General features: G+C 37.5%; 1 protein-coding gene across 1 annotated transcript in view; it reads right to left on the bottom strand.

Annotated features, from left to right (window-relative positions):
- LOC106884106 (uncharacterized) overlaps positions 1 to 13200 on the bottom strand; it is a 282261-nt gene that overhangs the window by 42831 nt on the left and 226230 nt on the right. The window contains exon 9 of the mRNA XM_089366625.1: positions 8583 to 8661. Coding sequence (XP_089222751.1) covers positions 8583 to 8661 — 79 coding nt within the window. The remainder of the gene's footprint in view (positions 1 to 8582; positions 8662 to 13200) is intronic.

The following is a 13200-nucleotide window of genomic DNA, read 5'->3' as shown; positions in this document are numbered from 1 at the left end:
TCACACCCACACAATACAGACACACATGCACACACACATACTCAAAAACTGACCATTGTCCACAACCACTCAAACTATTCCTGCTACTAATTCCTTCCACTACGTCACACACACACACACACACTAACAGATAAACAGCCAAAACCACGAACACACACACATACATACATACGTACACACACGTTCTATTATTACACACACACACACACAGAGACCCCCATGCACGCATACATATTTCACTCTCCTGTCTTAGAAAGAACTTTTCCTCCACCACTTCCCCTTCCGGTCCTTCCACAATGTAACCTCGTGGACATCGGTGGCGATTTTTTCTTCTTCCGTTTTTCCCTTCTTTGAACTTTCCTTGTTTCCGACGAAGAGCTCCGCTCGAAACGTCATACTCTCTCTCTTTCCTTTCCCGAGCGTCTAGTAACACAATCTGTATCACGTCCTCAAGTTGTTGTTTTTTGTTATTGTTTTTTGTCTTTTTCCTTTTTTTGAACTTATATATATATATATATATATATATATATATATATATATTTATATATATATAATAAAAGAAGGTAAATGCACACAGTTCACATAGTTTTAATATATTTTAAATGATAGAGTATTGTAGTATTTGATCGGTTTTGCATTTTTCTAATCATAACATGGAAATTATTGTGATTTTGTATTTTCTTATGAAGGTTTTAGTCCATGTTCTTGTATGAAAGTTTGTGGGTGAATAAACAAGTAGAAAAATCTAAGGGGAGGTAATTAGTGATAGTTATTATTCAGGACAGGGGAGGTAATAACTCCTTTTTGAGTGGTGGTTAAATTAACATAACATAAACTCATGAGCTAAAGTAGTGGGATGACATATATACACTGATGGATATGCGATCATGAATTACAATATATATATGCATTCATATTTAGGCATGTTCTGTATTTTCAATAAATTAATTTTCTTTTTAAATGTTCTTGTGAAGAAATTGTTTCCTTGCACTGGTAGTTGGGGAAAATAGTGAAATCTGGTTGGTGATTCCTTGCACATCACTCTATGTGTTCACTCAGAGGTATTTGTCTACAACTTGAGAAATGGTTCTGTTCCTTATGCAATGTGGTTTTCCGTCCAAGTGACATACTTGTCTGTCCTATATAGTTATCCACAACCTGAACAAGTTATAACATAAATTAAATTCTCAGATGCAGAAGTGAAGTTGGTCTTAATTGCAAACCTCTTTCCTTGTTTGAAGTGGAATTCCAAGCCTTCCAGAAGGTTGGGAACTCACCACACGGGGATAATCGCAATTCTCTTCCTCTTTTTTTTTACTATATATATATATATATATATATGTAAATATATATGATATATGGTATATATGCATATATATGAGTGTTTGTGTCTGTGTAAATTTACATGAAGTAGTGGCGGCGGTGGCAGCAGCAGCAGCAGAGGCAGCAATAATAGTAGTAAAGAAAGGTAGGGGAATCTGAAAGTTAGAGATTCAGCATATGTCAAGGCTAGAGATTAATCAAAAGAGAGAATGGCAGTAAAACTTAAGAATAAAAATATGAGGATACAATAGGAGTCAAAAATGGAAAATAATAATAATATTAATATGGAAATATTTTGGACATACATATTTATGACTGGTGTAGCAGCATCATAGTCAACTGCTACAAAGGTAAAGGGGACGCTTTAGATACAAATAATTACAGAGGCATCAAGCTGTTAGATCAGGTTATGAAAGTTACAGAGAGGGTCATAGCCCAACTAATTAGGGAGCGAATCAATTTAGATGAGATGCAGTTTGGGTTCGTGCCAGGTAAAAGCACTACTGATGCCTTATTTCTAGTGAGACAGTTGCAAGAGAAATACCTAGCTAAGGATAAACCTCTGTACCTGGCTTTCGTTGACATGGAGAAAGCCTTTGACAGGGTCCCCCGATCCCTTATCTGGTGGTCAATGAGGAAACTTGGGATAGAAGAATGGTTAGTGAGAGCTGTGCGAGCCATGTACAGAGATGCTGCCAGTAAGGTGAGGGTTGGAAATGAGTACAGCAATGAATTCCGGGTAGAGGTAGGGGTCCACCAAGGTTCCGTCCTCAGCCCCCTATTATTTACCATAGTCCTCCAGGCAATCACAGAGGAGTTCAAGACAGGTTGCCCCTGGGAGCTCCTCTATGCTGATGACCTTGCCCTAATTGCGGAGTCACTATCAGAACTAGAGGAGAAGTTTCAGGTGTGGAAGCAAGGTCTAGAATTGAAGGGCCTTAGAGTCAACCTAGCTAAAACCAAAATCCTAATAAGTAGGAAGGTAGATAAAACACAAACCCCTTCAGGTAGATGGCCCTGCTCAGTATGTAGAAAAGGAGTAGGTAGTAACTCTATAAGATGTACCCGGTGCAAGCTATGGACACATAAGAGGTGCAGCAACATCAAAGGCAGGTTAACTAGCAAGTTAGTTTTTGTTTGTGGCAGATGTTCAGGTGCAATAAAGACTGCAAACAAACAGGAAACAACTTCTATCTCATTCCAGGGTGAAAAACTAGAGGTAGTCGATAGCTTCCGCTATCTGGGCGACCAAGTTAGTAGTGGGGGTGGGTGCGCTGAAAGTGTAGCTGCTAGAATAAGAATAGCCTGGGCAAAGTTTAGAGAGCTCTTACCCCTGCTGGCGACAAAGGGACTCTCACTCAGAGTAAAAGGCAGACTGTATGACGCATGCGTACGAACAACCATGCTACATGGCAGTGAAACATGGGCTGTAACTGCTGAGGACATACGTAAGCTCGCAAGGAATGAAGCCAGTATGCTCCGTTGGATGTGTAATGTCAATGTGAATACCCGTCAGAGTGTAAGTATCTTGAGAGAAAAGCTGAACATTAGAAGCATCAGTTGTGGCGTGCAAGAGAGACGATTGCGCTGGTATGGACATGTGGTGAGAATGGAGGAGGATAGCTGCGTGAAAAAGTGCCACACCCTAACAGTTGAGGGAACCCGTGGAAGAGGTAGGCCCAGGAAGACCTGGGCTGAGGTGGTGAGGCAAGACCTTCGTACATTGGGCCTCACCGAGGCGATGACTACGGACCGAGACCTTTGGAAATGGGCTGTGCGTGAGAAGACCCGGCAAGCCAAGTAAGATCGTTGCCAGTGCCCCTGGACTGGTTCTTGTGCGGTTGGCACATGAGATGCACCATTTTGAGCGTGGCCGTTGCCAGTACCGCCTGACTGGCTCCTGTAGGATTTTCGAGCGAGATCGTTGCCAGTGCCCCTGGACTGGCTTGTGCGGGTGGCACATAAAAGACACCATTTCGAGCGTGGCCGTTTTCGTGCGGGTGACACGTAAAAGCACCCACTACACTCTCTGAGTGGTTGGCGTTAGGAAGGGCATCCAGCTGTAGAAACTCTGCCAAATCAGACTGGAGCCTGGTGTTGCCATCCGGTTTCACCAGTCCTCAGTCAAATCGTCCAACCCATGCTAGCATGGAAAGCGGACGTTAAACGATGATGATGATGATATTTGATGAATAGAGGGTGGAGATGACAGAGGACCAAGACATGTGGCACATTACTGTACTTAAGAAGACCTATCTACCACAACACAACAGAATTGAGATCCTAAAACCAAGGTGCCACATAGAAAGCATTGGTGTGGGTGCTGGTGCCACATAAAAAGCACCGGTGATGATGCCATGTAAAAAGCACTCAGTACACTCTGTAAAATGGTTGGCATTAGGAAGGGCATCCAGCAATAGACACCAAGCCAGAGCAAATGATGGGACTTGGCACGGCCCCTGGCCTTGCCAGTTCCTGTCAAATCGTCCAACCCATGCCAGCATGGAAAACGGACATTAGATAATAATGATGATTGTTGGTGAGTTCATGTCTAAATTAAATATAATGGTTTGGCTGCTAAGTTCAAAGTTATATTCCAACTATTTAAATTGCAAAGGGAACAATATATAATGGTTATAGCTGAAAGGGCCATATTGTTAAAAATAGCTGCCTTGGTGGACTTAGCTGGGTAATTATAAAGAATCATATTAAATTTTGAGTTGGTAGAGATTACATTTAAATGTTATTGATTTAGACTTTATAGAAAACCTTTTATATAAACAAACATATGTTAATTGTGTTCAATTTTAATGTACAGGAACAAGTGTGAATGTGTGGTTGAGAACCTTGCTTCCCAACCAGTGTGGTTTCATGTTCAATCCTACTGCAAGGTACTTTGGGAAAGTGTCTCTGCTATAACCTTGTGAATGGATTTGGTAAACAAAAACTGAAAGAAGCCTGATGTGTGTGTGTGTGCGTGAGAGAGAGGGAGTACACCTTTGTCTTGATATCATGTGATGGCATCATCATCACACAAGTAATGTTGTTCACTCTCATCTTCCGTAAAAAACAAGTTTGGCCATAGGGGAAATATTACCTGGAAACACACGAGAGTTGATGACAGGAATGGTATCAGGTGTACAAAATCGGCCTCAACAAAGCTCCATCTAACCCATGCAAGCAGATGTTAAATGATTGATGATGATGATGATGATGATGATGGTGATGATGATTTTTTTTCAGTTCTAATTTGGGGGATATGAATTATATTAAGGTTTAGAATAATTTGTAACATTAATGTTAAATGAAAAACAGCAGTTTGGTTCTTTGTAAGTGTTTGCACAATTTCATAATTTATAAATTCAGAGATGGTTGTGATACAAATATTTGTAAGATATTTGGGTTTTGGCTGAAGGGAGACAATTGCTATTCAATAAAGATGAAAGGAATAGATGCAGCTTTTGTATATGTGTAAAAAAAAGTTAAAGTATAAACACATTGTAATATTATATACTAAGGTGTAATATAATTTGCAATAGCATAATATAATATATGATCATATTATTGTTGCATATAGTCGTGTAATATTATGTACAATGTAATAATGATGAAGAGAGTGTGAAAAAAAAAACTACATGAATTATGTATGTGAACATGAGTGTTACAAACATACAATTACAGATCATATACAGATACATATATGTACACAAGCTTGCTTATATACATATATAATATACATCATCATCATCACCACTACCACTGCTTTCATCATCATCATCATTTAATATTTATGCTCCATGTTGGCCTTGGTTGGATGGTTTGACAGGATCCAATGGGTTCAAAGACTGTCGACTTTGACATGGTTTCTATGGTTGGATGCCCTTCCTAATGCCAACCACTTTACAGCTTTACATGTTTTTTTGTTGTTTTTTTTGTTTTTTGTACCACCAGCACTAATGGGGTTGCCATGCAGCATGCAAGACTACAAATTCCAATGGGGAAATGGAGAGGCATAGAAAATGATAGAAGATGTGGGTTTAAAGTATGAGAGATGGGGCTTGAGCAAAGCAGGTGTTTTTCGCTGAAGAAGAGCTACATGGTTACACACATTTCAGAAGAGAGGGTGAGAGTGAGTGGTGGAGCTGGAAAGAGATAAAACTAGTGGTGATGATGTGTCTGGGTGAACTGTTAAGGTACAAAGTAAGTGGAAGAGAGTAGAGACAGAGGAACCAGGATTGTGGGTGGGTGGGTGGAGGTTGCAGGAGTATGGGAGAGTTAGAAATGGGGCAATGGATGATAGGGAGAGCTAGGCAACATCTGTAAAGATTGGGTAAGGTTAAAGGAAGGGTGGATGTGCTGAATGGTGGATAAGGTGAGGGATGACCAATGATGCATGTGTTAAAGGAGGTAGAAGGTGCTGAAGAAAGTATGGAAGAGCAGCAGGACAACAATGATGATACAGGAGACAGAAGGGGAAAAGAGAGAGAAAGAGAGAGAGAGAAAGAGAGAGATGACATGTGGTCAGGTAGGTTGCAGGAGTGTGGGGGCTGGGGAAAATAGGTAGGTGTTGTACAGGAAAAAAGTGAGAGACATATGGTGAGTGGGGGGGGGGAGATAATTAAGTGGCTCAGTTGTGTGTGTAGTGGGATGATCAGTGTGACTGGTGGAGCTGGAAAAAGACACAAATAGTGGTGATGTGTGTGGGTGGGGAGAACAGTATTAATGAATGAAGAGTGGGATAACAAATGAAATGATTCCGGATATAGTAAGAAAGATAAGTGGTACCAAGGAAGAGCTACAGTTAAAGAGATGATGGGTGGTGGTAGTGGGAATTCAAGGAAGAAATTGGGTGATGGGCCCAGTTGTACATGTATATACACAAACAGTGCTTCTGGGTGGATGAGTCTTCTCAAGAACCAAACATTGACAATCATCCCATTCCTTTATCATTTCCGCTATGAGGATCAAGGTCTTGAGATCGGCCTTCACATCAGCACATGTCTTCCTGGGTTTCTCCCCTCTTCCATGTGCTCCATCCACATTCAGTGGTATTTCTTTATAGTGCTGTCTTCATCCATATGAATCAAATGACCATACCAGCACAGTCTTCTTTCTTGTACACTACATCTGATTTCTCTAAAATTCAGTTTTTCTTTAAACACATTTGTACTATGTTGTTCATGTACATTAACAGTGCACATCCAACAGAGCATCTTTACTTCATTTCTTTCCAGACTTCTCAAGTTCTCTGCATTCAAGGCCTATGTCTCACTATCATGCAGCATTGTAGTTCTAACACAAGCATTATACAATCTGCCCTTCACTCTGAGGGAAAGAGACCATTGTTACAAACTGCAGTAGTAGCTCCTTGAACTTTCTCCAGCTTGGTCTCGCCCTGGCCACTATACTTCCAGACCAACCACCTCTGTTGCTCATCATATCTCCTAGGTAACAAAAGCTGTCAACTACTTCTGATGAGCCATCCAAGCATTTAAGAGAATCTATTTCCAGTGTACAATACGCACTGCTGCCACACACACACACATATGTATACGTGTGTGTGTGTGTGTGTGTGTGTGTGTATACACACAGTGATATATAAATAATATAAAAACAGATACATACATACATTCACACTTATAAATATATCACCCACTATACAACAAGATAAATGCACAACTGTATATGTGTGGTGATAGATGTGTGCCTAAAGACATTTCCAAATGTATTTACTAATGATTAATCATTCACAAGTATATACAAGTACAAAAACACATCAATAGCTATGTGTTAGTTCAGAAGCAGCTAAATAAATATATTCAATAAGTATCAGTCGACAGACATGGAAGCATATTAAAATTAAACAAAGCTGAAAAAGTATAAAACATAGACACAATGATATAAACTGGATTTGATTTTTAAAACACAAATGTAGGAATAATAATGTATGAGAGATTTTTAGGTGAGGTTCAGGAGAGTAATGGGTATGTGGAAATGGAGGGGTTACCTATATGAAAAGGGTAAAGGGTTTTAAATATTTCAGCATTTGTAAACTTTTCTGTCTGCAGAAAGAGGTTAGTTCAGGGTGTTTATTGAGTAATTACAATTTGAAGGAAAAAGACTTCAAATCATTTAACTCTTTTGTTGCCATATTTCTGTTAACATATGATGCCTTTGTTACAATTAATTTTTAAAATCATGAAGAATTTTGTAATTATTAAGCTGAGGCCTGGAACAACTTATAAAATTTTGATAGAAAATTATAATTTAGACCAGTAAGTTTATGTTATTGAACTTGGAGCAGTCTCAGGCAGGTTGGTATCAAAAGGGTTAGAAGTAGAAAGTTGGCAAGGCTTTTGGGTGTAGATGTTTGGCACAACATGTAAAGCAATGCTTTTTTTGTAAGAGATCTTTTATCTTATCTCTTACTTGCTTTAGTCACAGGATCTCAGCCATACTGGGGCAATACCTTGAAGAGTTTAGTCAAACAAATAGATCCCAGTACTGTTTTTGCTTCTAAGCCTAGTACTTATTCTATCAATCTCTTTTTGCTGAACCACTAAGCAATGGGGATATAAATAAACCAACACCAGTTGACAAGCAGTGGTGAAGGCCAAACACAAACATAAAGTAACATATATATATATATATATGTCATAAATGCCAGAGAAATATTTAGATGAACTTTTATTTAACAAAAGAAAATCCAAATATCACAACAAATTTGTCTATATATATATATATATATATATATATATATATATATATATATATATATATATATATATATATATACACACACAAACGATGGGCTTCTTTCAGCTTCTGACTACCAAATTCACTCTGACCAGGGTTTTTAGCAGAAGACATTTGCCTAAGGTGTAACATAGTGAGAATGAAGCTAAGCTGGAACTATGTTGTTGAGAACACTAAGTATTGCATAACATTAACAGTTTTTATATTCATTTATTATGAGCAAATCTTAAATCAACATTAATAAAAAAATAAATCTAGCCAAAACAGTGGGAAATATGATAAAGAATTTTTCTGTTTTCCTGTTAGAAAATTTTCCCTTGAAATCTGAAATGCCCTTCTAGGGAAAAATTTACTCCAAATTAAGAAATATGGGATAAGATAGCAATAATTTTGATGAAATATACAATTTAGAAATGATTTTAATTTAAGATTTTATAGTATTTGCATGTGCACAAACACACACAAGTGTGCACACACTTCAAAAATTGTAAAATATGGATTACCTTTCTTGAAAGAGTGATCACAATATAGATGTAGGTGACAAACAGGAGGGCAATAATTGCAAATAATGGTCCATACCAGCTGGAAATATAAAAGAAACAAGCAATCATTTGAAAAAGTTCAAGTCCAACTTCATAGTGAAATAATAAACAATATCATCCAATACCTCATCTGTCCCTGCCACATTAGCAACAACATTCACCAACAATAACCTACCATTTTTTACATTCCATTGTGCATGTCCATCATTAAAACTAGCCAATGTTTTCTTGCCATAACTTTCAATTTGGACTTCTGATTTCCAATCTTTGTCAAATTTATCCATTTCTGCTCTCTATCATTTTCAGCATCAACCTTTGTTTCATTTACAGGCCCTTTGGAATCCAGTCTATAAATCACCCTTTTTTTTTTTTTTTTTTTTTTTGGGGCCAACCAGCTGTCACTCATCCTATGGACTTGCTCTAACCAATTCCACTCCAACAATTTTCAAAATCTGATAATGTTATTTAGCTTTGCTTGTTTTCGAATCCAATTTGTTGCGTTATGGTTCTTCTACTTTATTTGAGCACAATACATATTGAGCTGTTGTTAGCTATTTGTTTGTTGTTTTTGTCAGGTTCCATGTTCAATCTTATGGATGGCAAATCTAAGGTAACATTTATTATTTTACAGCATGGCTAAATATGTGAAGCATGTTACCATGTTTGTTTTTTATCATGTTATTGACACATTTTTGCACAGTAATAAAATTCGAAAAGTACATAAATTCTCTGTTGTCATGGCAACCGTGCTTATATAGTTTATATTTCTCATCTCTTGTATGAAAATCGATCTGCACCATTTTCCATGAGTGTATACAATTCAATGTACCATATAATGTACGTACACATCATGAAAAGCCACACTTACACAAATTCACACCTGTTTCAGTACATACACACTATACTTAGATAAGAGATTTCTGAAATGATTTTACACAATCTCTATCATTCTGCCGTTTTCAAAAAATTCATTCTCCAAATCAATGTTATGCTAACTAAAATTTATTATACTTCTTTAATTAATCATATCCCAATTGTAATTCTATTTAGACAGATACACATGTTGAATAATAACACATTACACTTACTTTCCCTTCATTGCAGTGAGACATTTTTTTTTATCTAATTTATTGTAATGCTTATTTTATAACTTCTTTTGTGATACATTCATCTTATCATTACTGTCAGCTTTAACATAATTCTAGAATTCTCAACTTATTTCATTTACAAGCAAGTATATTGAAATTGTTATTCTCTTTTACGTATTGATACAATGAACTTTATTTTGTTTATGTAATCACTTTTTTTCATATAATTATCATCTCCAAATTTAATAAATATTTGAATAATCCTAATCTTGTGGGCTCATGGGTGTTGGTGCTACATAAAAAGCACCCATGTTGGTGACATGTAAATGCACCCAGTACACTCTGTAAAGTGGTTGGTGTTAGGAAGGGCATCCAGCAGTAGAAACCATGCCAAAACAGACATGGAAACTGGACAGCTCTTCAGCTGACCAGCTCCTGTCAAATTGTCAAACTCATGCCAGTATGGAAAATGGACGTTAAATGATGATGTTGATGATAGTGATTTTAACATTTATATATTTTTGCACATGAAATTAACTTGCTACTGACACAATAATGAAACACTTACTATTCTGGTGGCATTAATATAATTCTCACAGCTTACATCAAACCAGTTTCAAGATAACCACTTTATATTTTAAATGTTTCAAAGTAGTCATCAGTGCAATTATAAAATACAAGGGCACAGATATGGTTACGTGGTTAAGAAGTTTGCTTGCAACCATGTGTTTCCAGGGTCAATCCTGCTGTACCACATTTTGAATAAGTGCCCCCTACCACAGCCTCTGTTGACTAATTAATTTTAAGTAAAATTTGTATATAAAAACTGTGTGGAAACCTGTGTGAGTGAGTGTAGGTGAGTATGTGTGTGAGTGTGTGCATGTGTATTCATATCAGCAAACAGAGATGCTCTGTCAGTATTTAGGTTTGACTAAATTATCTTCTTTCGTGCCAATATCTATTTTGCATTTCATGGATTATGGAAATGGAAATGATACAATAATGAAATATGTAACAGACAAAGTACCTGAGGCTCATATTATAGGTTAAAAATGCCTGGAGGCAGTACCTCCTCATGGCTACAAGCCATTGATTGAAACCAGTAACAGAAGACACCACTTTGGATTCAAATTGTTTCCTAATGCTTATGCTATGATCACTACTACTATTACTACAAATACCACACACACACACATCACAGGTTTTGCTATGTGTCTTATATAATCTTACTTCTATGCATTAACAATTGCTCACTGTTAATTCTAATTCTAACCACATGTTATAATGCGGATGCTATCACACTTCACTCTTCAATAATCTCTGTATATAGGTGTCATTCACACACATCTCAGACACCTTATGCCTGAGTTGCATGAGGCCTATAAATAGAGAGTTTGAAAGCATCCTCTATGAGGATATTTTTAACCTAGTCTCATTCAGTTGCACCAAGACACTGTCACTCCACATTTCAAGGAACCATTCACAAATTTCTCTCTCATATATATTCATATATATATATATATATATATATATATATATTTATACATACATACATACATATATATATATACACACACACACACACACACACATATATATTGTGTGTGTGTGTATAGATGTGTACATATACATATATGCATATGTGTATACTCACCAACAATATAGAGCTAAAATCTTCACAAACTCAGAAAATGTTTAGCTTCGCAACCTCCAGTGAACTTTCATAATGACAATACATCAAAAACTCCATCCTCAAAAGATAGGTTTCATTATCATAATCAGAGAGTGCTTCAGCTCTGAACAACTACTCTCCTTGTATGAGATACAAGTGTGTGTGTGTGTGTGTGTGTGTGCGCGCGCGTGCACACACACACACACACACACACACACACACACACACACACTACATTACTGATCACAAAGATGCATTCTATACTGTCCTCACACCCGTCTCTCTCTCTCTCTCTTTCTCTCTCTCTCTCTCAGGAGAGAGGGGGAGAGAGAGAGAGAGAAAGAAAGAAAGAAAGAAAGAAAGAAAGAAAGAAAGAAATTGATCCAAATTTTTGGAAAAACTTCACTCAGTATGAGCCATATAATTTCATAGTCTCTTTCACTGCAACTACAATAGTTTGTTCTTTTAAACTGAAGTATTTTCCAGCAAACAAGACAACATAGTTTATAGTGTAAACATGTAATGTAAGCATTCAAATATCATTACTTTCTTTCCAAATCCTTCTGCATTTCACATGGAATTTTCTCTCATCATCATCATCATTGTTTAACGTCTGCTTTCCATGCTAGCATGGGTTCTCCATAGTTATTTTGGAGTATAAGTAGACCAATCTTCTTTTGGCTGTGAATTTCAGTCTGAAAAATTTGACTTGCCTGTCAAGGAATACAGCAGTTACCCATGTAATCTGCCCTGTCAAAACTCAACCAAAACATTTTATTCAATTTTATTGCCAGGACTACAGCTTACTGAAAATCTTTTCCTGAACACACACTTTTTATAGACCTCAGCCTAAAGAAATTTAACCTGAATATAAATTCTATCAACCTCACCAGTTTGGGAGAGGCTGTAAGCATTTCCGTTCCTCTTCTTTCCACAAGATCAAGTGATTAATAGCAAAAAGCTTAAATTCCACATAGGCGCAGGAGTGGCTGTGTGGTAAGTAGCTTGCTTACCAACCACATGGTTCCCGGTTCATTCCCACTGTGTAGCACCTTGGGCAAGTGTCTTCTACTATAGCCTCGGGCCAACCAAAGCCTTGTGAGTGGATTTGGTAGATGGAAACTGAAAGAAGCCTGTCGTATATATGTATATATATATATGTGTGTGTGTGTGTGTGTGTGTGTGTGTGTGTGCATGTGTGTGTGCATGTGTGTGTATATGTTTGTGTGTCTGTGTTTGTCCCCCCCAACATCGCTTGACAAACGATGCTGGTGTGATTACGTCCCCGTAACTTAGTGGTTCGGCAAAAGTGACCGATAGAATAAGTACTAGGCATTTAAAGAATAAGTCCTGGGGTCGATTTCCTTGACTAAAGGCAGTGCTGAAGCATGGCCACAGTCAAATGACTGAAACAAGTAAAAGAGTATAGGCCAACTTTGTTTCTCACCCGATTCTCTCTCTTTTACTGTGGACTTGCTGCCAAGCTGGTGGACTACCTTGAAGATTTCATTGATCAAATGGACCTTTAGTTTTTCTTTTAAAGTTTGACACATTACATTGGTCTTTTTTTGCTGAAATACTAAATCATGGGGCATAAGCAATTTAACAAATTTAAAATGCGAAGGCATATAGCTCAGTGGTTAGAGCATCAGGCTTGCAATCATGAGGTAGTGAGTTTGATTCCTAGACTGGGCTGTGTGTTGTGTCATTGAGCAAGACACTTTATTTCACATTACATCAGTTCACTCGGCTGTAGATATGAGTTGCAATGTCACCTGTGCTAAGCTGAATCATCCTTTGCCTTTCCCTTGGATAATAT

This window comes from Octopus bimaculoides, chromosome 19, assembly GCF_046866305.1.
Source record: "Octopus bimaculoides isolate indiv1 chromosome 19, ASM4686630v1, whole genome shotgun sequence".
Taxonomy (NCBI): Eukaryota; Metazoa; Mollusca; class Cephalopoda; order Octopoda; family Octopodidae; genus Octopus; species Octopus bimaculoides.
The sequence above is the reverse complement of the archived record's forward strand: the minus strand, read 5'-3'. Positions and strand labels throughout refer to the sequence as shown.